The sequence below is a fragment of the Megascapheus bottae genome, chromosome 16, assembly GCF_031878675.1.
Source record: "Megascapheus bottae isolate mThoBot1 chromosome 16, mThoBot2.hap1, whole genome shotgun sequence".
NCBI lineage: Eukaryota > Metazoa > Chordata > Mammalia > Rodentia > Geomyidae > Megascapheus > Megascapheus bottae.
This window is the reverse complement of record NC_143524.1, coordinates 13,020,402-13,045,986: the sequence shown is the minus strand read 5'-3', so window position 1 is coordinate 13,045,986 and position 25,585 is coordinate 13,020,402. Positions and strand designations below refer to the sequence as shown.

At 40.2% G+C, this 25,585-nt stretch overlaps 1 protein-coding gene across 6 annotated transcripts in view; it reads right to left on the bottom strand.

Moving 5' to 3' along the window:
• LOC150052902 (muscarinic acetylcholine receptor M4) overlaps positions 1 to 25,585 on the bottom strand; it is a 216,548-nt gene that overhangs the window by 101,739 nt on the left and 89,224 nt on the right. For all 6 annotated transcript variants that reach the window (XM_090347819.1, XM_090347812.1, XM_090347813.1 and 3 more), the window contains 2 exons: positions 14,254 to 14,334; positions 12,926 to 13,026 (listed from right to left, as the gene is read on the bottom strand). In XM_090347819.1, coding sequence (XP_090203945.1) covers positions 12,926 to 13,026; positions 14,254 to 14,334 — 182 coding nt within the window. The remainder of the gene's footprint in view (positions 1 to 12,925; positions 13,027 to 14,253; positions 14,335 to 25,585) is intronic.

The following is a 25,585-nucleotide window of genomic DNA, read 5'->3' as shown; positions in this document are numbered from 1 at the left end:
CTTATCTCCAATTAACTACCAAAAAGCTGTAAGTATAGCTATGGCTCAGTGGGAAAGCACTAGTCTTAAGCAAAGAAGCTCAGGATCATGCCCAGGTTTTGAGTTCAAGTCTCAAGACGGACAAAAAAAAATGTTAGAAGAATGTTATAAGGTCAGTTTCTCTTGGAAATGGAATGCCTAACAGACCTGACAGTAATAAAAGGTAAATGATTGTGGGGTGCTAGTAGTGGCTTACATCTATGATCCTACTTACTCATGAAGCTGAAATCTGAGGATCACAGTTTGAAGACAGTCTGAGCAGGGAAGTCCAATTAACCACCAACAAAAAGCTAATAGAGCTGTGGCTCAAATGGTAGAGCTCTAACTTTAAGGGAATAAAGTTCAGGGACATTATCCAGATCCTGAGTTGGTTGGAAGGAAGGAAGGAAGGAAGGAAGGAAGGAAGGAAGGAAGGAAGGAAGGAAGGAAGGAAGGAAGGAAGGCAGGCAGGCAGGCAGGCAGGCAGGCAGGCAGGCAGGCCAGGTTCCAGTGGTTCGTGCCTGTGATCTTATTCAGGAGGCTGAGATCCAAGCATGGTGGCTCAAAGCCAGCCTGAGGAGGAATGTCTGTGAGACTCTTATCTTCAATAAGATACTTAGATACTACTCAGAAAAAGCCAGAAATGGTACTGTGGCTCAGTGGACCAGCAAAAAAAAAAAAAGCTAAATAATTTTCCTTTTTTTTCTTTGTTTTTGGTTGGACTTGAACTCTGAGCCTGGGTGAGGTCCCTGAGTTCTTCAGCTGAACTACTACTACTTGAGCCACAATACCACTTCCGGTTTTCTGGTGGTTAATTGGAGGTAAGTCTCACACTTTTTGTGCCCAGGCTGGCTTTGAACCTTGATCCTCAGATCTCAGCCTTCTGAGTAGCTTAGAATTACAGGCGTGAGCCACCAGTGCCTGGAAGCTATTTTCTTTTCTTTTCTTCTTTTCTTTTCTTTCTTTTTTTTGCCAGTCCTGGGCTTGAATTCAGGGCCTGGGCACTGTCCATGGATACTTTTTGCTCAAGGCTTGAGCACAGCACCACTTCTGGCTTTTTCTGTGCATGTGATTCTGGAGAATCAAACCTAGAGCTCTGTGCATGCTAGGTGAGCACGCTACCACTAGGCCATGCTCCTGGCCCTGATTTTGCATTTTCTGTTACCTGAATACTGTAAGGTTTTCTGAGTTCTCAAAGCCAGTCTTCTGTTTATACTTCTACTTCAGTATTAAACATATTATCCATTTTCTTATGAGAATAATGGGCTTATTCAGCTGACTGTGCTTATGGAAAACAGAGATAGCATCTTTTTTGTTCATCTGGCTACAATCAACTACCTAACTCTTTACCATGGAACAAATGAGCTCAATACATGCTTACCATGTCAAAATGGCTGATGTACCAGCTGAACACTCTGCAGATGATTACAAATTAATTCAATTCCCCTCTTTATTCATAGTTCTGGACCAAGAATTAAACATCAGGAGCTAACCAACACAAATACATCTCATGTTTCTGGTGTGCATACTCCTTAATGTGGTACCAAACCACCTCTTCCTATGCCTGTATCACTATACTTAATTTAGAGTGGTGGTTCTCAAACTTGGAAGTTCAAGAGGATTCTGTTGAAGACATTTTAAAACTACAAATTTCTAGTGTCTAAAACCAGAACTTTCAATTCAGTGAATCTGGGTGGGGTAGAGCCCAAGAATTTGCATTTGTAACAAGTTCCTAGATGCTACTGATGCTAATTGTCTGGAAACTATACTTTAAGACTTCCATGTTGCTATGGCTAAATAGCATCAAGTACCTGATCTTCTGAGGAGATGTTTATCAATACAGAAAAGGTGTTTCTCAATGAAAACTCTGTGACTTTTTTTACTTTCCCCTTTTTTGATAATATAGCTATAGGCAACAACCCAAATAAGGAGCCTTACACTGATCTCCTAGAAACCAAATCCACAGTCTTTTCACCTCACTGGCCATATCTAAAAGGAGAAAGCCCCGTTTGGGACCTAGGAAGAATGCCACTGGGTAGGAGAGCAGAAGCTCAATGGAAAATCAGAGCCACTATATTAGTGAGAAAATACTATATTAAGCCGGGTAGCTCATGCCTGTAATCCTAGCTACTCAGGAGGCTGAGATCGGAGGATCAAGATTCAAAGCCAGCCCAGGCACAAAACAACCTGAGACTCTTATCTCCAATTAACTTCTAGAAGTGGGGCTTGGCTCAAGGGTAGGGTGATAGCCTTGAGCTGGGGAGCTCCGGACAATGCTCAGACCCAGGAGTAGGGTGGTAACCTTGAGCTGAAGAGCTCAGCGACAGTGCCCAAGCCAAGTTCAAGCCCCATGACCTCCCCTCCACAAATTAAAAACAACCCCCCCCTATATTAGTATATGCATACTTACTACACACATGTAGATGTATATAAACCTGTTTATGTGTAATAAAATATAAATATTTTACAAAATGGAATCCAATTGATGTATAAAATTCATGTATTATTCATTGAGGTAATTTTATGTACTATTCTAAATAATTCTACATATGAAACAAAGTTTCATGGTATGAAATTTTCTGTGGTACTGGCAGCACTGAAAAATTTTTAGACTTTTGTGCATTTCAGATTAAAGTAATCCTAGGTGCTAAGAACTTTTCTTAAGTTAATGGAACAGATGAAGAAACTGAGGTATCAAAGTTACAACAAGATTCTGCTTCTAGGAAAGAGTAAAATAAATATTTAAATTTAAATAGCTGTCTTAAAGCCCAAACTCTTATTAAAGATTTTGCTGTATTACCTCTTATTTGTTTATTTATTTATTCATTTATTTGTTTGTTTGCCAGTCTTAGGCTTGAGCTCAGGGCCTGAGCACACTCCCTGGATTTTCTCAAGGCTAGGGCTCTACCACTTGAACCACAGCATCACTTCTGGCTTTTTGCTACATATGCGGTACCGAGGAATCCAACCCGGGTCTTCGTGCATGCTAGGCAAGCACTCTACCACTAGGCCAAACTCCCGGCCCCAGCTGTATTACCTCTTAAGAAAATTTATCTTGCAAATGACAGCTGTCTTTCTCACATTCCACTCAATGGAGACACATCATAAACTTTTTTTTTTCTTGTGCCAGTTCTGGGGCTTGAACTCAGAATCTGAGCACTGTCCTTGGGCTTTCTCCATGCCAAGGCTCTACCACTTGAGCCACAGCACCACTTCCAGCTTTTTCTCTGTATTTGGTACTGAGGAATGGAACCCAGGGCTTCATGAATGCTAGAAAAGCACTCTGCCACTAGGCCACACTCCAGGCCCACATTATAAACTTTTTTCAAGTTGTAAAGACATACAGCCTTGGTGCAAAGCTCATATCTGAAACATAGCTCCCTAGCTAACTTATTAGGACCAGCAATTTAAAAGTCTTAGGGAAATCGTTAAATTTTTAGTGGTAGTGCCAAAGGGGAAAAAAACCCATAGAAAAATCAGGCCACTCCCTGGCTAGACTATAAATTCCCTGAGGGCATTTAATTATCTCCTAATAACCCAAGCTCTACAAAAGGCTAAGCAGTAAACATTTATAAAGTGCTATGCATATTTTAAAAGAGAGAGTACAGAAAGGACACGGGTAAAAGAGCAATAGGGAAAGACCAAGAAGAAATTTCCTAGGGGAAAGATACAGGCCCAGAAACACTGAGTCACACATATTAAAAGGACAGAAAGGTTAACTGACACAAGTCAGAAATGGTCCCCTATAAAAGCCTGAAGAAAGATAGGCAAAAGCATGGAAACCAAAATTCATATTCTCAATAAGTACATCTCTACATTGGTGGTTTAAGGAGATACAGTAAAGGGCTGGAATAGAATACATGATGATGCCAATGGCCAAGTGCACATCCAGATAAATTTAAGCTCTGATGCTTCTAGGACAACATGCTTCCAAGGCTGTGTTCTCCAATGAAGAGTGTTACATTTCTATTTCCCAGGCAACCAAGCCAGCCCTTTACTAACTTCACTTTCATCACTGGAGTAGAAGGAAAGGTAAATTGGGTTAATTATTAAGCAGCACTAGTTAGTACCACCACCACCACTAATTGTCCAGTTATCTGGGGTTATAAACAGCAATCTTAATTGATGTTGAGTTGGAATGTGTCACTCACTTTATTTGCCTGCCTAATGAGTACCAGAGGGGTACAGAGAAGAGTTCAACCAAGGAGATACAGGATCAAACACTAGAAATCAGTGTTCATTTCTATTCATACACACTTAAGTAACACCATGATGGCTCTCAAGTGTATTAACTATCAATCATCTTCCCAAAATTTGCTAATTCAAGTGCAGAGCTGCTACAGTGAGTGATGAAGCAATTTGCTGTACTAAACAGTGGTGTTATCAGGTTGTGAAATTAGATCAATTCTGAAAAGTTAGCAAGCCCAAAGCTCCAGATGTTCATTGATTACTGACCCCAAACTATATATTCACTTACCTACTAGGCAAGTGGGGAACATGTAAGAAAGTACTCATGGTTCTTTATAAAAGAAATAAAAAGGATGCTAGGCACAGTGGTACATTCTTGTATTCCCCACTAAGGAGGCTGAGGCAAGAAGATTGACTGCAAGTTCAAGGCCAGTCTAAGCTGGCCTACAGAGTGGGACATATAAGGAAAGAAGGAAGGAAGGAAGGAAGGAAGGAAGGAAGGAAGGAAGGAAGGAAGGAAGGAAGGAAGGAAGGAAGGAAGGAAGGAAAAGGCAAGCAAGCGGACCGCGACTTTTGGCCTAGTGGTAAAGTGCTTGCCTAGCATGCATGAAGACTGGGGTTTAATTCCTCGGTATCACATACATAGAAAAAGTTGGAAGTGGTGCTGTGGCTCAAGCCTTGAGAAAACCCAAGGACAGGCCCTGAGCTTAATTAAGCCCAGGGCTGGCAGGAAAAAAAAAAAAAAAAGAAGATGAAGAAAAAGGAGGGGGAGGGGGAGAGGGATGGAGGGAGGGAGGAAGGGAAGGAGGGAAGGAGAGCACGAGGGAGGGAGGTGGAAAAGGAAGAAGAAACAGATGGGTGTCAGTGATCCATGCCTGTAATCCTAGCTCCTCCTGAGTCTTATATATGAGTATTTCATTTTGAAGTAAGCCATGGTAGGAAAGTCCATGAGCCTCTTGTCCCTAATTAATCAGCATAAAGCCAGAAGTGGGACTATGGTCCAAGTGGTAGCATACTGCCTTCTTTGAGCTAAAAAGCTAAAGGATGGAACTAAAGCCTTGAGTCAAGGCCCAGTGTGTTGACATCCCTCCCCCAAAAAGAACTTCAGTAGTCATAATACTATTAGAAGAAAATAGATCTTAAGACAAAATATTAGGAAAACAGGGACATAATAATAAAAGGGCTAAGTAACATCACAAAGACATAAGAATTGTAAAAATATGTGTATCTAAAGATGATGTTCCAAAATCTAAAACTAATGAAATCGAAAGGAGAAATGCACAATTCAACAATGAGTTGGAAATTTCAAGATCATATTCTCAATAATGGATAGAACAAGACAAAACATCAGCTAGGAGATACAAAACTTGAATACTATCAACCAAGCACATCTAATCCAGCATCTACAAAATCCCATCCAACAAGAATAGAATGCACTTTCCTCATGTGCTTAAGTAACAATCTCCAGGACAGCCCACATGTCAAGACATAAAACAGTTCTAAGAAATTTAAAGAAATTAAAATCAGACAAAATGCATTCTAAGATTCTATTTCTTATTAAGAAATGGAGCCAGGCACCCGTAGCTCATGTTTATAATCCTAGCTACTTAGGAGAGTCTGCAATCTGAGGACTGAGGTTTGATGCCAGCCCAGCCAGAAAAGTCTACAAGACTCTTTTTTTTTGGGGGGGGGGGTGGGAGTCAGTTATGGGCCTTGAACTCTGGGCCTGGGTGCCATCTCTGAGCTCTCAGTTCAAGGCTACCAGCCTACCCCTTGGGCCACAAGACCACTTCTGATTTTCTGGTGATTAATTGGAGATAAGAGTCTCATAGACATTAGTGTCCAGGCTGGCTTTGAAAGCAATCCTAAGATTTCAGCCACCAGAGTAGCTAGGATTACAGGTGTGAGCCCCTACGCCTGCTAAAAGGGGCTTGAACTAGACCTGGGCACTGTCTGAGCTCTTTAGTTCAAAGTTACCACCCCACCCCTGGGCCTGGGCATTATCCCTGAGCTCTTCAGCTCAAGACTACCATCCTACCCTTGAGCCAAGCCCCACTTGCTTCCGCTTCCTTTTCTAGAGGTTAATTGGAGGTAAGAGTCTCAGGTCCTTTTGTGCCTAGGCTGGCTTTGAACCTTGATCCTCAGATCCCAGCCTCCTGAGTAGCTAGCTAGGATTATAGGCATGAGCCACATGGTCAGCTTAAGTCTATTGACTCTTATTTCCAATAAACTACTCAAATAAGCTAGAAGTGGCTCTGTGGCTCAAGTGGTAGAGTGCTAGCCTAGAGCTTAAGCTCTGATTTCAAGCCCAGGACAAGCAAAAAAAGGAGGGAAGGAAAAAGGAAAGGAAAAAGGAAAAAGGAAAGGAAAGGAAAGGAAGGGAAAGGAAAGGAAAGGAAAAGAAAGACATACTATAACAAACTCCAAGATATGGAAATAAGAGACATTTCTTCCCTTTCAACCCTCTCTCCCTCCCTCCCTCTCTTTCTTTCTTTGCCAGTACTGGGGCTTAAACTCAGGGCCTGAGCACTGTCCTTGGGCTTTTCCCAAGGCTAGAACTCTACCACTTGAGACACAGCACCATTTCCAACTTTTTCTATGTATGTTGTACTGAGGAATTGACCAGGGTCTTTGTGCATTCTAGGCAAGCACTTTATCAACTAGGCCAAACTCTCAGCGCTCCCTTTCTTTCTTAAAGTTTTTAATTCCTCTGCCTTTTTTACCTTATATATAGTGTATTCAAGACTACACCTTCAGAAGGGTTATGTACAAAACTAAAGGGAAAGGTGTAAAAAAAGTGCAGCAGTGGAGTTCACTGGACATTGATGAAAATGAACTAGACAACTTGTGGGTGGAGACTGGGTGGAGGGACTGAGCAAGAGTGAGGGAACAGAAGACACTGTATGGAAAGGAAATGTACTCATTACTTGACTCATGTAATTATAATCTCTCTGTATGTCACCTATATAATAATAATAAAGTAAATTAATAAATAATTTAAAAACTGGTGAAAAAATAAATTAATAACAGAAGGAAAACAGCAAAACTTACAAATACATGAGAAGTTAATATACTCTTAAAGAACTATAAGAAAAACAAGAGTGACTGGGCCCAAAGCTACCTCTAACCAAGATACTTGAACTAGACTCATATGACCCATGGGAAGGAACAAGAAAATTCCAACACTTCCCATTGATTTTCATCAAAATATCAAATTAAGTATAACTGGCCCACATCTGCCAAGAGCGGATGCTCATTAGGAGGAAAGTAAAAGATTATGCAGGACAGATAACTAATACTGTGCTCAAGTCCCTTTCACCTCAGAAGTTTTTTGTTCTTCTAGTAATTAATAGGAAACTGTCAAAATGCCAGGACTTCTCATTTCACTTTTATGAGAGCTCAAAAATGCAGAAAAATATTATAAGCTTAAGAATCATTTGGCAGATACTCCCTACTTGAACTCAAGCAAATACCACAAAGAAATAGAGGTCTTAGAGTCAGGCAGAGCTGGTTTAAAGTTCCAGTTATACCTTCCACAACGTTACATTGGGCAAGTGACATAACTTCTGTGAGCCTCTGTTTTCTTCCATATAGAATATGGCAATTCTTTTTTTTTTTTTTGCCAGTTGTGGGCTTGAGTTCGGGCCTGAGCACTGTCCTTGGACTTTCTCAAGGCTAGAGCTCTACCACTTGAGCCTCAGCACCACTTCTGGCGTTTTTTTATGTATGTGGTACCGAGGAATCGAACCTGGGTCTTCTTGCATGCTAGGCAAGCACTTTAACCACTAGGCTAAACTCCCGGCCCCAATATGGCAATTCTTATAGGAGATAATGTTTGAGAAAGCACTTAGAACTAGCCCGGTCTACTGTCTGCAGTTGTTGTTTTTTTTTTTTGTTTGTTTGTTTGTTTTTGCCAGTCCTGGGTGTGAACTCATGACCTGAGCACTGTCCTTGGACTTTCTCAAGGCTAGAGCCCTACCACTTGAGCCTCAGCACCATTCCCGGCTTTTTTCTATGTATGTAATACTGAGGAATCGAACCCAGGTCTTCGTGCATGTGCATGCTAGGTGAAGCACTCTACCACTAGGCCAAATTCCCGGCCCCCCACTTGCTTCATTTCTATCATTTCACTTGTCACTACCTATACTTAGGAGTATCTGTTCAAAAGTCAGGCGGGAACTCCATGTATTTTGCATCTTTCCCCCAAAATACACCTGAGTAGAGATGCAGTAACTTAAAATGTGTTTATACCTCCTTGTAAGGGTCCATGTTCTACATTGACCTGGGTTGATGTATAATTAGAACCACTGACACCTACAGAATTGCAGAGAAGGCCTCAAGGTAAGGGAGAAGAGGCAAAGATTAAGAGATTATCAGAACTCTTGTGCAGTAGCTTCTTTTTCTATTATCATTCCCAGGCTAAGTGGGAGAAATCAGACTAACAGGCTCTTAATTTTCCACAAGTCCATTTTCTTTTTGTTGGTGATTTTAAAGAGTTTGGTTAGGATCCAATGGAGGAGACTCAAATGGCACCATATGACTCATGGGTCACACCCCCTAAAACTCTTAACTATGTGCCTGCTTATGTCCCTAACAGTCTGCAACACACACACAAAGGTTCCATGGATGATGGGAGCCAAGAACCAAATGGCAAAATCAACTTATAGTCCACCATGAGACTCTAATCTGCAGAAGGGGAGGAATCATATCTGTTTAATTTACTCTGTTAACCTAAGACATTAGTTGTACCTAACAACTACAGAACAAATATCTGCTGGATGTAATTGTTCTGGGACCATCACAAGCTCATTCCAATAATACAAGGGAAAGCATCTTTCCAGGAAAATTGGGAGTATTTAAGAGCTAAAGGCCAATTTCTCTTTCACTCTGAAAGCCATTATTATAGCAGCTCAATTACATGATCACAAACAAGTTTAATAAAAAGCAAAACATGTGTATCTAAGAGGAAAAGGCTCAGGGAATGGATGATACATAAGATTTTCCTCAGGATAAAATGTATGGGTCATTGGCCAGGTGCTGGTGGCTTATACCGGTAATCCTAGCTACTTAGGAGGCTGAGATCTGAGGATCGAGGTTCAAAGCCAAGCCAGTCACTAAAGTCCACAAGGCTCTTATCTCCAATTAAGCACTAGAAAACCGGAAGTGGCACTGTGGCTCAAGTGGTAGACTGCTAGCCTTAAGATCAAGAGTTCAAGGACAGTGCCCAGGCCCAGAGTTCAAGCCCCACCAAAAAAAACAAACAATAGAGATTCCCTTCTTGAACATTTGTTTGTTAAACTTGTCATTTGAAATAGGATGTAAAAATCAATGTTAATAAATTCTTTAATAAAACAAACAAAAAACTATGGGTCATAAAAGGCCATGTCTAGGAACCACTTAAAATAGAGGAAATAAATAAGAAAATCTCTGAATATCAGTGAAGTTCTTTGGGAGCTCTTTCTGTCTTCTAGTTTAAGGAAAAAAAAAAAACACTATTGATGCTTGTCATTGAAACAACTCAGAGGAAGCAGGTCAAGAGAATGACTTAAGTGTCCAAGCCTTAGAGTCCACCCACCAGGGCTTACTTCTGATTCCTTTACTTCCTAGCTATATCACTTGGGGGTTCAATTCCTCTCTACCTTCAATTCCTCAGTACCTTACTCAACAATACCTATCACATAAAATTACTGTGAGTCAGACATGAAATACAAGTAAAACTCTTAAAACACTCCCAGTATATAGCAAGTGTTCAATAACTGTTAGACTTTCTTGTTATTACTGCATCAAGTTTGAAAAGATTTAAAAGTGAGAATAAAATCTGGAGAAACATTCAAATATCTACATTCAAATATCTAGAAATAATGAGAGCTTTAAAGGAAGGACCAATAGTTATTGAAATGTTTAGCTTGAGAAAATGAACCTGATTTCATAGTGAATAGAAACCATCTACTAATATAATTGGAGAAAGAGGTTTTAGGAATCTAAATTTCCTTCTCAGTGGCACTTAGCATCATTTGACAGAATACTTTCCTCTGTTGATTCTGTATCTGTAAGAACAGTCTGCTACAACATAGCCCTTCAACTTAAAGGTATCCACAAATACAATTATGCTACTTGGAGTCAAACCACTGGGCATGAAGTGGGGAACAGAAAGGAAAGGAAAGGAGTTGTCAGAAGCTATAAAGCAAAAACAACATACAGCTGTTCCAGAAATGCTAAATGCCAAGAACAGAGATTTGCTGGCAGTAGGAGGTACTGTGTGGGGTGGTAAAGGCAGATGTCTGAAACAAAGAAAGGTAGAAAAATGCTCTGTAGGATTTCTGTTTGGCATTGAGTGTTTATCTGCCAGTGAAGAGTGTCCATACCTTTAGCCAAGTCACAAAATCACACTGTTTAACAAGAAGGGCCAGAGTCCTCCCAGATAAGGTTATTGGGAGGCTATAGCATAGTCGGCTCACCTACTAGGCTTTACCCTATTAAGTCTTGGTGTCTGGTGAAGAACCTCTGAGGTTTCTAGGCCTTGACGTTAAGTCAAGGACCTCACTTTAGGGAGGCCAGATCCTATGGCCTACCAAGTTACTGCAGCATATTGGTTAGAATCCCTAAAACAAACTTGCAACATTCTTCCAACCTGACAATGCCATTTCCTTAAAAGAGGCTTCTCTATCTATAATGATTACATGGCCAAGGTTGTCTAAAATACAATGTGATTTTAAAATTCCCAATAAAGACCTGGGCACCATTGCTGCTTGAGACTCTGTTCTCTAACCACCAAAAAGCCAGAAAGAGAGATTGGGCTCAACTGGTAAAGCACTAAAGTTGGGTAAAAAAACTCAAGACAGCACTGAGGCCTTGAGTTCAAGCCCCTGGACCAGCTCACATGTGCAGGTATGTACATATGTACACACATAAATTCCCAATAAATATGCTCAGTAAATATACATCTAAAGCCAGATGTGGGGACGGGAAAGTAGCTTAGTGATAGAGTGCTTGCCTAGCATGCACAAGCCCTGAGTCCTATTCTTTGGTACCACATACACAGAAAAAGCCAAAAGTGGCACTGAAGCTCAAGTGGCAGAGCACTAGCCTTGAGCAAAAATTGTCCAAGGACAGTGCCCAGGCCCTGAGTTCAAGCCCTAGGACTGATGTGTGTTCACATGTGTGCCCCTCCCCCCCCACACAGACAGACAAGTGTAATAATGAATCCTAGCTACTTGGGAGGTAGGAAAGTTTGAGAGGAGGCAGTTCCAAGCTTGCCTATGTGAAAACTGAGCAAGACTATTATTTCAACCAATAAGCCAGATGTGGTACTGTATGATCATAGTCATGGTTAAAAGGATCATGGTCTGACTAAAATGTAAAACCTTATCTGAAAAAGAGCTGGTAGCTTGGCTCAAATAGTAGATTGCCTTGCTCACAAGTGTGAGGCCTGACTTTCAAACCTTTGGTTTTACCAATAAAAAATTAATATTGCTCAAATTTTATGCATTTTGAATAAATACATTTATAAAATAAAAGTTTGCAATGGAGGAGGTGAAGAAGGATAAGGTAGAGTATGAAGAGGAAATACCATAGCTCTCTATCTTCACACACACACACACACACACACACACACACACACACACACACACGCCCCTTGTGTTCTTCTCTGGAAACTGCCCCCAAAATAGCAGCAAATACTATATCACTGAGTCCAGTCACATCATGCCTCTAAGCCTGAAAACACTGTATACTATATAAGTGTACCATCTTAAAAATTGCATAGTACAGCTTGCCCAGCCTATTTTCTATTCTGTAGAGATTTCTAAGCCAGCTCCCTGGGTTCCTCCCTCTCTCCTTCCTCAAAAGACACTACAATGCCTGGAAAGCCTGCTGTCAGTAGCCAAAGGTTGGAGAGGTGTACATCAAGCTCCTAATTAAATCACAGGATCTGGCTCATAAGTATATCACCAACTGAAACATGAACAAGACACCTTCATCATTCAATTAAAAACATAGCCAGACTTGTTAGATTAAGAAACAAACTGTTTAATATCTTTCTTCTCTCTTCTCTTTGTCCCTTTCTCTCATTTTTTTCTTCCCTCTTTCCCTCTATTTTTGTTTCTTTTCTTTTCTCTTTTTGATACTAAAATGGAACCCAGGATGTTGTATTTGCTAGGTAAGTGCTTTGTCACTAAGTTATATCCCAGCTCTTCACTCTCCCCCCCCCCCCACCATCCTTCTCTCTCAAAAAAGACTGAGGCTGGGTGCAGTGGCTCATGCTTGTAATCCTAGCTACTCAGGAGGCTGAGATCTAAGGATCAGGGTTCAAAGCCAGCCCAGGCACTAAAGACCTTGAAACTCTTATCTCCAATTAACCACTAGAAAATGGGAAGTAGGGCTGTGGCTCAAGGGTAGGGTGGTAGTCTTGAGCTGAAGAGTTCAGGGATAATGCCCAGGCCCAGGGGTAGGGTGGTAGCCTTGAGCTGAAGAGCTCAGGGACAGCACCCAGGTCCAGAGTTCAAGCCCTACAACCAACAACAACAACAAAAAGTCTGAAGAAAAAAAGAGAAAGTTTCCCTTACCCTTGTTATTTACAACCTGGAAGTAAGAAACCTGACACGAGACTCCCAAACAGAGTTTTCACCAGTTGTCAGGACACCATCATACAATACAAGTAAAAGTAAGAGAAACTCCTTACCACTCCACAACTTTAAAAGGCAAAGAAACAATTCCTTACCTGCTAGGACCCTGTTAACAGAAGAATGAGTAGCCAAGCCAGGCTGTCCACGTTCATGAAAAATCCCAGCATAAGGCAAGTATTCAGGCAGCAAAAAACGCCTACAAGAAGGAATCATGTGTGAAAAGCCAACTAAAGACTACCATCAAGTGTGGTGGAGTGCTTTCCTAGTAAGTCAGAAGCCTGATATTGAATTTGAGGCCAGCCTAAGTTAAATAGAAAGTTCAAAGCTAGCCTAGTCTGGAAAAAAAAAAGGTGGGGAGGGAGAGAAAGAGGGAGAGAAAGAGGGAGAGAAAGAGGGAGAGAGGAAGAAAGAGAGAGAGAAAGGAAAAAAGAGAGAGAAAGAGAGAGAGAGAGAGAGAGAGAGAGAGAGAGAGAGAGAGAGAGAGAGAGAGAGAAAGAGAGAGAGAGAGAGAGGGGAAATCCAATCTAGACTAAGCCTAAGGGCATACTCAACCTAGGAAACCCATGAAAAACCCTACAGGAGTAAAAATTCCCAGAATTTGTACATATACAAATTTGTTTCTTTCTCTTTTAAAAATATCCCTCCCTACCCAGCATACCCCCACCCTACCCTCACCCTTGAAAGCTTCTACCTTTGAACCTATGTTCTCGGTAACATTTTTCTCTGTCATTGTATGTAATATCTCTTGTAAAATTTTTTAAGTGGGACAGGAGCATAGTCTAGTAGTAGAGTGCTCGCCTAGCATGCCCGAAGCCCTGGGTTCAATTCCTTGATACCACATACACAGAAAAAGCCAGGAGTAGCTGGATGAGGTGGCTCACACCTGTAATCCTAGCTACTCAGGAGGCTGAGATCTGAGGATCAAGGTTCAAAGTCAGCCCAGGCACTAAACACCATGAGACTCTTATCTCCAATTAACCACTAGAAAAAACTGGAAGTGGCGCGATGGCTTAAGGGGTAGGGCTGTAGCCTTGAGCCGAAGAACTTAGGGCATCGCCCAGGCCCAGAGTCCAAGCCCCACAACTGACAAAAAAGCCAGAAACAGCGCTGTGCTTCAAGTGGCAGAGCATTAACCTTGAGCAAAAATTATCCAAGGGCAATGTCCTGAGTTCAAGCCCTACGACGGGCAAAAAATATAAAATAAAATCTTTTAATTGGCAAATTGGCAGGGCTGGGATAGAATCTTACTAGGAAACCTGATAAACAGACACTTTGAAAACCCAGAAAACTGGTTTAAAACAAAACCTAAAACCTAAAAGAAAAAACTACAGGGCTGGGATATAGCCCAGTGGTATAGCATTTGCCTATAGCAAGTTCTGTGTTCCATTACTGCAAAAACTGTTGTTGACAACCTAGTTCTTACCTTGGAACAAAGCGTCCAAGTGAAGGTGCAGACATCCGGGCATTGCGGGGAGCTCGGTGCCTGGATCTGTCACCATTGTCCCTGGAGGGGGAAAAAGATTATTATTTATATGAGATAGTTACTAAAGCAAAATCACTTAGTGCAAATGATAAGCATCCTCAAAACTAAATTCCTGTGCTTAAAGGAACCCAGAAGTCAGCCATCTCATGGCTTGTTCATTTGGGTAACATATTTTTACAGCACTTCTCTAGATTACCTCAACTAAAAAACTGAGGAGGAATATTTACTAACAGTTTAAGTATCAAGAGGAGGATTTTTCTATAGTCAGCGTGATCTTCGAACCCAGTAGTATCTAAATTGAAACCAAGTTTAAATCTTAGGCTCTAGAATGAAGACACTGGGTTTGGAGGTGTGACTCAGGTGGTAGGGCAAGCTACACCAAAGGTGTCAGATACTAAATTCAAATTTTGGTCTCAAACAAACAAACAAACAAACAAAAAGAATGAAGACATGTGCATATGCATGCAACTTGTCTTGCTGTGTTGAAAAATACAAGGAAAAGTGAATTTTGGTGATCATGGAGACAAATCTATTTCATTTGACAAATAGTTATCTAGAAATGAATCAGTTTAGATTCCCTTGGTGAAAAAAATAAATAAGTGAAAGATAAAAGAAAAAGACTGGTACATCCCTTCCTTCCTTGAAAGACTAAAAAACTTGACAATGATAAGGAATATCAGCAAATGAAATCTTTTTTTTTTTTTTTTTTTTTTTTGGTCGGGGGAGGACCAGGGATCGGTCATGGAGCTTGAACTCTTCAGCTCAAGGCAACTACCACTCTACCACTTGAACCACATCGCCACGGTTTTCTAGTGGTTTATGGGAGATATGTCTTATGGATTTTAGTGCCTTGGCTGGCTGTAAAACGCAATCCTCAGATTTCAGCCTCCAGAGTAGTTAGGACTACAGGCATGAGAGCCACCAGTGCCAAATGATTTTTTTTTTTTTTTTTGAGTCATGGGGCTGTCTCTGAGCTCTTCAGCTCAAGGCTACCGCCTACCCTTGGGCCAAGCCCCACTTCTCTTTTCTAGAGGTGAATTGGAGATAAGAGTCTCAGGTAGTTTTGTGCCAGGTTATCTTTGAACCTTGAGCCACAGTGCTTAGCTAAGCAAACGAAATCTTAAACTAAGTAATTTAGGTAAAAATAAAGAAACCCGAGGTTTTCTCTTATGAACCATTAAAGTAAGAGCAATAACTACCATTTGTTCAAATGTCTACTAGGTGTCAATATAAAGGTTACTAATATGTTATCCCATTTGATCCTTCAAGCTATCTCAAGATATATTAGTTCTATTTTACAGATAAGGCCACATATGCAAATATGTTAGACCACACAGCTAGTTCGTGGTTGAGGCAGGATCCAAAGATCTGACTGAATTTTGCTGGGCCCTTGATGGCCTATACTTGTAATCCTAGAAGCTGAGATCTGAGGATCACAATTCAGTGTGGACAGATAAGTCCAGAGATTCTTATCTCAGTTAACTGGTGATGCATCAGAAGTAAAGAAGTAATTCAAGTGGTAGAGTGCCAGTCTTGAGCAAAGAAAGTAAGTGAAACCATGAGCCCCTGAGTTCAAGTCCCATTATTGGCATAAATAGGTAAATAAATGAGGAGGGTGCTCCATTAATCCACCCACCTGTCCTCACTGCTTCCTATAAGAAAAGAAGAGAAACTGCAAGAAAAAAACTTCTTGTGGCTTACTTGCCAAAGCATCAAAAGAACAAAAAGTCAAAAGGGCACTGGCTGGACAGAGTAGTTAATCAGCTGCTTAAACAACTCTTCAAAATAAATGAACCTCTGAGAGATTAGTGTGGGACACTTTCTGAAATTACCCTTTGGATTGTCTTCAAGCCAATGAGATAATCTTCCAACTAATCTGGGGAGCTATACTAGCAAGACACAAAAACCCATGAAGGGCAGAATTCTATCTTGGTGTACTAAGCTAAACGAAATCAATTTCATGGATATTGGAAACTGATCTGTGAAGTCAGTATTAGGTTAAAAATCCCCAGGAGAAGGCACATTATTATTTTCCTAAGGTATCATATTTATTCAATTTAAAAAGAAGAGTAAGAAAAGAGAGAGATAAGACACTAGTAAAGCCGGGTGCCGGTGGCTTATACCTATAATCCTAGCTACTCAGGAGGCTGAGATCTGATAATAGCCATTTGAAGCCAAAGTAGACAGAAAAGTCTGTGAGACCCTTATCTCCAATAAAATAAATACATTTGTCCCTTGCTATTTTGCAGTTCACTTATTGCAACTTCACTATATTGTGGATTTAAAATAAAATATGTAAATAGTGGTCCCTCACATTAAACGGGGAGTTACATTCCAGAGACATCCATGAAAGGTAAAAATCAGTAAAGAGCAATAAGTGAACCACTATATAGCAAGGGACCACTGTCTAATACTGCTACTTCATGGAAAAAGCCAGAAGTGGTGCTATGTCTCACAGACTTTTCTGCAGGGGCTGGCCTCAAACGAGAATCATCAGATCTCAGTCTCTGGAGTAGCTAGGATTATAAGCATGGGTCACCAGTGCAGGCTTCCCCCCCCCCCCCCATGTATGTGATACCGAGGAATCGAACCTGGATCTTAGTGCATGCTAGGCAAGCACTCTACCACTAGGCCAAACTCCCGGCCCCTACTAGTACACGCTTTTAAAAATATATAATATATAAATAATATATATTTTATAAATATATATATATATATATATTTTTTTTTTTGCCAATCCTGAGGCTTGAACTCAGGGCCTGGGCACTGTCTTTGGATAGTTTTTGTTCAAGGCTAGCACTGTGCCACCTGAGCCACAGTGCCACTTTCATTACTATATATTTAACTTAGCGATAGGCACAACCAATTATCATGACCAAAGTTAGAAAATACTTTGAAGTCTCTCCTAAGGAGAAAACAGGGAGAGGCCTCTGAGCCTCAGGAAGATTGACAACTAACCTAGAAACATAATAAGCCACATGCAATTACACTATTTTATAGCTGTGGAAGAGAACTAGCCTTTCTAGAATCACATTGTGAAGTTATCCTTCAAGTCCAAAGATTCATCTCCTTCTGAATAACAAAATATACCCCACTGGTACTAGAAGGGCAGTGGGGAAAACATGAGTACATTTGGTAACATTGATAAAGTACCAATGCCCAAAGATAACATAAAACTTGAAGAGAGAACCTAAGCACAATGAACAAACATAGGAAAGCAGAAAATGTAGAATCCTATAAAATATATCACAAGCCTCTTTTTGTTACTATTAAAACCTAACACAACCATTTTTTTTTCTAATTGAGTTTCTTCTCCCATAAAATAGTAAATTTTTTGTTACATATATTTTATCACAATTTAACAAAACTGATTAAAAAAAAACACCCAGGTATAGTGGCATATTACACTTATAATGCTAGTAGTTGGGGAAATAAGCAGGAAGATCTCCAGTTTGAAGACAGCTGGGTAGCTTGAGTAATACAGCAAGACATTGTCTCACAAAAACAAAACAACTAAAAACCCCCAAATTCTGGAATATCTAAAGCAATTATAGTAAAAAGTGATGCTAAATATTATGAGGGTATAGATTTAGAGTGTTTATAGAGATTATTGGAGGACATATAAAGGAAAATGAGGATGAGATCCAGGTGGGTATGGCGGCACATGCCTATAATCCTAGCATAAGGAGCTTTCACACTGAGAACGTATCTCAACTAATTTTAAAGAATGAAATCAGCTGGCTAACATACAAGCAAATTCTTAGATGAAGATACCATAAAAGAGCAATATACTAAGCAAGTGGTGGTGTCTGTGCTGTCCTCAGCTTAGCCATAGAAGAACAGAAGCAGGATGACATTTCAATAGCATGCAGAAAAGCCTTCAAATTCAGTGTAGGACTGTAGCAAAGAAGAAAAGAGACAACAAGAACCAGAACAACTAGAAATTATGAAACATGGCACATACACAAATGAGAGGCTGCTTGTGAGAGAAAGGAACAAGAGCCTCCAGGAGAAAACAAACTAATAGAAAAACAGCTCAAATATTTACTGACTAGAAACACCTTTAAAACAAGAAAGAACTGAAGTGGCAAAGATCAGAATGCCCAAATAACAAATTAGGTTGGGTGCTTCAGGCTCACATCTGTAATTCCTGCTACTCAAGAGGCTGAGACCTGAAGATGATGGTTCAAAGCCAGCCTGGGCAACAAAAATCCATGAGACACTTATCTCCAACTACCAGAAAATCAGAAGTACATGCACAATTTGATTCCTCAGTACATGATGGGTTTGATGCCTTGGTATCCCATATACAGAAAAAGATAGAAGTGGTACTATGACTCAAGTAGTAGAATGCTAGCCTTGAGAAAGCTCAAGGACAGTGCCCAGGCCGAGTTCAAGCCCCAGGACTGGCAAAAAAAAACAAAAACAAAAACAAAGTATGGTTTTAATATCAACACAAAATGCCAGACCAAAAGCAACTAGAGGTGAAAAGAGAAATTGAGGATTATCTGCAGTCTGTTTAGAGAGTTCAGAGATAAGTTGAGACAGGAACAAATTTCAATGGATAAGAAGCAAGGTGAGAGGAACAATGATAAGAGTTCTAAGAAAAAGAGTAAAGGAATTAAATGTATTTAAAGTAATTTTGTATTCAGAAAATTTAAGAATCTTCCATTTGTTTCACTGCTGATACAGGTCAATATAAAGCAAGTCTCTGTGAACTGCAAAGAAGTCAAATATGTCACAGAGAAATTGAATGAAAGGATTTGAAGGTTCTTGCCAGATGAGCAGTGAACAGTTTCGGCAACAGTTTACCTGACCAGTAGTGAAAGGTGCTAAATACTGGGCTCCAACACAGTACAGCCAACATCCTTTGAAGGAAAGAGAAGGACTTGAAAAAGAACAAGGTAAATGTGCAGGACTTGCTCCTATGACAAGGAAAACTGCTTTTCAGGGAATCTCTAGAAAAATCCTCATCAATGTTAACAGCTAGAATCTGTCTTTAAGTCAGCAGGACAGAAGCTGGCTGCAGTATTAATGGCTTTCCTAGATGCTGGACTCTGCATCTTTGATTAATTCTCAGAGGGGTATTTGTCGGTGGGGGGGGGGCACAGAATTTAAATTTTCTTCTAAATGCTTTCACAAGGAAAAGTACCCTTCGAACAATCAAGCTTCCAAGATAAGTGCTGAATAAAAAAATGATGCACTTCCCAAACAAGGGAGAAACACAGTAGCAATTCTCTTGCTAAATGTCCAAGATCAATTGCCTCAGAGATGCCATAATTTAAAGGAATGAAAAATACACTACAGACTGTAGTTTGAATCCTGACCACACAGTTAGGTTGTCAATAATCCTCATCTTTTCAACCAAAGAATTCAAAATGCCACTATCTTGACAGTACACAGCTAACTTTACTGAAAAGTCAAAAATATTTGTTTACCTGTTTTCACTGAATCTAGACAATAGTACCTAGTTTTTATTGCTATCCCGGATATCACAACACATTGTTCATAGGAAACAATGGTCTAGTCTTCATTTGCAAGGACTCTGCACTTGTGCAAGAGCTTCTACTTTTACAACGAAAGGACACGTCTGTTGCAGTTCTTCATAGGAGAGAACCAAGAATGTGGGGCTGGAGGTTCCTGGAATTGCTGAGAGTGTACAGTTTCTTTTTCTCCAAGGAATAGTAATATGAGATAATTACCATTTACAAAGTTCTCTCTTTCTTAGTCTACCATTTAATTTTATCTGCCTACAATATGCAAATACATATTCATATTGGGCATTTTGTGGTTGAAAAATATACACATAAATCTAAGTGGTTATATCCTCTCTACATACCTCCTGGCTGTTTAATTCTTTCCTTCTGAATTTTCCCATTTGAAGCCCAAGCACAATCCAGATATATTCCACTTTTTTTCTTCTTCTTCTTTTCTTCTACATTCCCCAAAATAAATCTTTAAATGAACTTTACTTTCCCAGAAAGAGTACAAGTTTGGGGCTGGAAAGATGCTTCAGTGATATAGCACCTGCCTGGCAAGTATGAGGCCCTGAATATACTGCCAATTAAGAGAAAGAGGGGGAGAAGGGAATTGGTTCTAATAGAGTATGCTCATGCCTATAATCCCAACTACTCCAGGCAGAGAGTTAGTGACAATCTATTTCAAAGAATAAGCTAGATGAGGCAAACTTGAAATCTCAGCCAGAAGGGAGATAGAAAAGTAGGGAGAGGGCTGACAGTTTGGCCTAGTGGTAGAGTGCTTGCCTAGCATGCACAAAGACCTGGGTTCGATTCCTCAGTACCACATACATAGAAAAAAGCCAGAAGTGGTGCTGAGCCTCAAGTGGTAGAGCTCTAGCCTTGAGAAAATCCAAGGACAGTTCTCAGGCCCTGAGCTCAAGCCCAGGGCTGGCAAAAAGAAAAAGAGAAAGAAAGAAAAAAAGTAGGGAGATTGAAATCCGAGGTCAGCCTGGGCAAAAAACATAAAATCCTACTAAAAAAAATAAAATTAAAGCAAAAAGGATTGGGGAAGGGGCACAAGTGGTAAAACACTTACTTAGCAATAGTGTTAGCGGGCATTGTCAAGAGTTCCTAATTCCAAGACTGGGTGCAGTGGCTTATGCTTATAATTCAGCTACTTGGCAGGTAGAGATCTGGTTGATCATTTGAGGCCATTCAGGCAAAAAAAAAAAAAGAAAGAAAGAAAAGAAAAGGAAAGAAAAAAAACAACAACCACAACTGTGAATGATGGTGTGTTGTTTATAATCCTAGCTCCTGGCATAAGAAGGGGAACTTGAATCTGAGGCCCCTCCCAAGCAAAAACGTAAGTTCCTACAAAAACTAAAGCAAAAAGGGGGCTGGAGAATTGCTCAAGTGGCAGAACACCTGCCTAGTGAGCATGAGGTCCTGAGTCAAAACCCCAGTACTGACAGGGAGTCACAGAGTAATCCTAATTCCATTGATGATAATAATAACTTGATATCTGTGAGGAAAATACCACAGACAAACCTGACACTTAAATTCAATCCCGAATGTCCTTGTCTATACTATTCCCACTACTCAGTACCCTAGCCACATTAGGTCACCTTAACTAGTTAACTGCCTAACTCATACTGAAAGTCAGAAGTTGGAAGCCAGACATTCAGAATTCCACAGTTCAAAACATTTGGATCTCTCTAATATCACAAATAGTTCGTAACTCTTGTTATCTACTCATAGTCTCTGCATAGATTCTTGGGAGTAGAGTGGATTATGTGAACCTCTGATGCCTGGCAGAAAAAAAATATTTTAAGACAAACATTTCTTTTTTAATAAGCTCACCTCATTAAAAAAAAAGAAAACAACAACTATAAAACCCAAGTAAGTAAAATTAGTGTAAATAGGAAAGGAAGGTGTTACTTTGTGCTGATACTAGGGCTTGAACTCAGAGCCTGCCCAGTGTCCCTGAAGGTTTTAGCTCTTTTGTTTTCTCAAGGGTAATACTCTACCACTTGAGCTATAGCTCCACTTCTTGATTTTTTTTTTTTTTGTTTTTTTGGGGGGAGAGTGATTAATTGGAGATAGAGCCTTATGTACTTTCCTTCTTTGGGCTGGCTTTGAACTTCAATCCTCAGATCTTAGCTTCCTAAGTAGTTAGGATTATAGGTTTGAGAGACCAGTGTCTGGCTAGAAAGTTTTAAAATGTCATTCCACATTTAAGAACTAATTCTGGGCTAGACATTTTAGTATACAACTATACTCTTAGCCCTGGAGGTAGAAACAGTTAGTTTGAGACTAACCAGCTGGGCTACACAACAAGATCCTGTCTTACAACAAAATTAAAGCAAAAATGAACTGCATGACAAATATAGAGTTGGCAGATTCCTAGCTGATATAGCAGATTCCAGTTTGCAAACAGAATAATAGCTTTACAGTGTTAAGTTTCTCTTACATTTAAAAAAAATTGTTGGAATTATGTACAGAGGGGTTACAGATACATTCATCAGGTAGTGGGTACTTTAAGTTTCTCTTATACTTTTAATATTAGAGTTTCTAAGTCAAAGGAAGATACAAAGCCTATTACATTTCAAAATGAAGCAATCTGAAGATTTCCTTTTGTGAATCCAAGTTATGTATTTATTATCAGAAACTAGTCACTGAGTACTTCAAAGGTCTTAGATATTCCAGACTCAGAAAACAAAGCATGAGCAAGTATGACCAAAGACATGCAGCTACATTCTGCTAGGATTTTTAACCAAGAGTATCTGAAATAAATATGGGTCTCACAAAGCCATTCAGATTATTGCCTCATGTGAAGAGTATTTTCTAGTTTCAACATATTTCCTTTATGATGGTTTATATTAAATTCCAGCTATAGCCAGGTGCCAGTGACTACTCCTAGCCACTGTAATCCTAGCTACTCATAAGACTGAGATCTGAGAATCATGTTTGAAGACATCCCATGAAGGAAAGTCTATGAGACACTCACCTCCAATTACCTGCCACACCTCCCCCTGCAAAAAAAAAATAGCCTGAGTGGAGATGTGGCTCAACCTTGAGGAAAAAATCTCAGGGAGAGCTCCCAAGCCCTGAATTCAAGCCCCCATATTGGCACACACACACACACAGAAAAATCCAGTTACATCAAAAGGGATGATGAAGAATGCTAAATTACAACCTAAATGAAATAATTTCTCCTAGTCATAACTAATTGATGATGTCAGACCTAATAGTATTCAAAACTCTCCTGAGCATTCTGAGATCTCAAGAACACCTGTTTATTACTACCTTGCTAAAAGGAGTCTAGGTAAGAAGATGGGAAAAAAAGCTGGACGCTGGTGGCTCAAGCCTGTAAACCTAGCTACTCAGGAGGCTGAGATATGAGGATTTCTGTTCAAAGCCAGCTTAGCCATGGAAGTCCATGAGATTCATCCCCTATGAACCAGAAAATCGGAATTGACACTGTGATTCAAGTGGTAGATTGCTAGCTTTGGGCTGAAGAGTTCAAGCCCCATGACCTACCCCCCCCCCCAAAAAAAAAGGTGCAGCAAGTGAGGTAGAATGCACATGTGGAGAAGGTGCAGCAAGTGAAGTAGAATGCACATGTGCAGCCCCAACTCTTTGAGAAGCTGGAGCAGGAACATTATTTGAACTCATGAATTTGAAGCCAGCTTAAGAAAACACATTTTGAAGAGAGAAAATGAGGGATGGAAGGAAAGGGGGAAGGGGAGAGGGAGAACAAGGATGGAGAGATGCGAATAGAGGAAGGGAAGGTTTTAAGAAGGAGAGAAGGAAGAAAGGAAGAAAGAAAAGGAAGAAGCTGTTGTTGCAGAAGGCTTGAAGGTTCAAGTATATGTAGTACTTCAAGGCTGGGCACAGTGGCTCATGTTTGTAATCCTAGCTACTCAGGAAGCTGAGATCTGAGGATCAAGGTTCAAATCCAGCCTGGGCACAAAAGGACCTGAGAGTCTTAATTCCAATTAACCTCTAGAAAATGAAGTGGGGCTTGGCTCAAGAGTAAGGGCTGAAGAGCTCAGGGATAGTGCCCAGGCCCAGTTCAAGCCCCTATGACCTACAAAAAAAAAAGGTGCAGCCCTACCCCTGGGCCTGGGAATTGTCCCCAAACTCTTCAGCTCAAGGCTACTGCCTACCCCTTGAGCCACAGCCCTACTTTCCATTTTGTAGTGATTAATTGGGATAAGAGTCTCACGTTCTTTAGTGCCTGGGCTAGCTTTGAACACCGATCATCAGATCTCAGCCTCCTGAGTAGCTAGGATTACAGGCGTGAGCCACCGCTGGTCCTGATAATAATTTTTAAGAAGCTAAATATAATTATCCAGTGGCTGGTATATACTGTTGTTGTTGATCTAATCTGAAGTTTCCCTAGTTGTGCCTAGGATATTTGGAAGAATATGCAAGGGTATTCTTTGCCTTGGAAGGTAAAACAGCCACAGAAAGAGGCAGGAAGGGAATGGATATGATCTAGCAATGGATGATTTAGGAGTTATACTTAGATTTAGAATAACAGATGAAACAAATCCAGCTGGAATAGTCACAAAGGCATACAATAGCACCACAGGAGTAAATTCCCTACCTCAGGCTTACCAGCCTTACTCCAAACAGACAATAAAAATTAAAACTGACATTTCTTTGTACACATGTGCCATCTAAATTCTGATAGATAGTTTGAGCTCTCAAACAGGCAGACAGCAATGTCAAAAGACAATGACACCTTTACCCTGCTTATGACCATCTTTATGCAAGGACAGCTGCTGAAGACTTCACAAGAGACCTGCTAACAATAGATTTCTAGACGTCCTGCTTGTGCTTTTTGATAAACACAAGGATCCTGACATCTCAATTCTCATCAAGAGAGAGATGAATGGCAGAAGATGTCTTCTTAGGAGGATGGTCATTAATCCAAACAAAAGAATAGAAAATTTAACTACATTTGACCAATTTCCAAGGCTATCTTTTTCAGAGATAAATCTTGATAGTCTTACTCTATAACAAGCTTATAAATGAGCTTAAATTATGACTATGTATCACTTTTTTTGGGGGGGGGTTACTGATTCTGGGTGCTTGAACTCAGGGCCTTGCTTTTGGAGATAAGATGCTCATGGACTTTCTTGCCGGGGCTTACCGGCAGCAAATTGGGGTTCCTGAAATAGGGGGCAGGGACTGGAAAAAATAGAAGAGAGACAAACACATCGGGTCCGGGAGGTCTGCAGCCCAGGCAAAAACTGCAGCGCCCCGTTTATTCTCAACTCAAAGCTTATATCCCTTCTTGAGACCAGGGCACTGCCAGGTGTTACATCCAGATGGTTAATCAGGGAACTGTTGGGGGTTACATTCATATGGTAAATCTCAGATCAATTGAACAGGAGAAGGCCAAAAAACAATAAGACAATCAAGCAATTATCTGATGCAAATCAAAGTACAGTTTGATTCCACTCTTGCTCCCGACACTTTCTTACTTAGGCTGGCTTCAAACTGGGACCCTCAGATTTCAGCTTCCTGAGTAGCCAGGATTATAGGTGTAAGCTTAAAGTAGGTTTTAAAGTATCTCTATCACTGTATACATATATATATATATACATATATCAAATGGATACTTTAGCATACATACAAAAATAGTTTTTATGTTACTAGTTAACATATATATGAAAAATATTATTATAGCTAACACCTTTCATTCAGCAGACAATAGAAGAAAACCAAAGAAGACAGGATCTGAGTACAGCTTCCTTGGTTTTCTTATAACATTTTCTACCCTGACAGGAATTCTTCAAAAA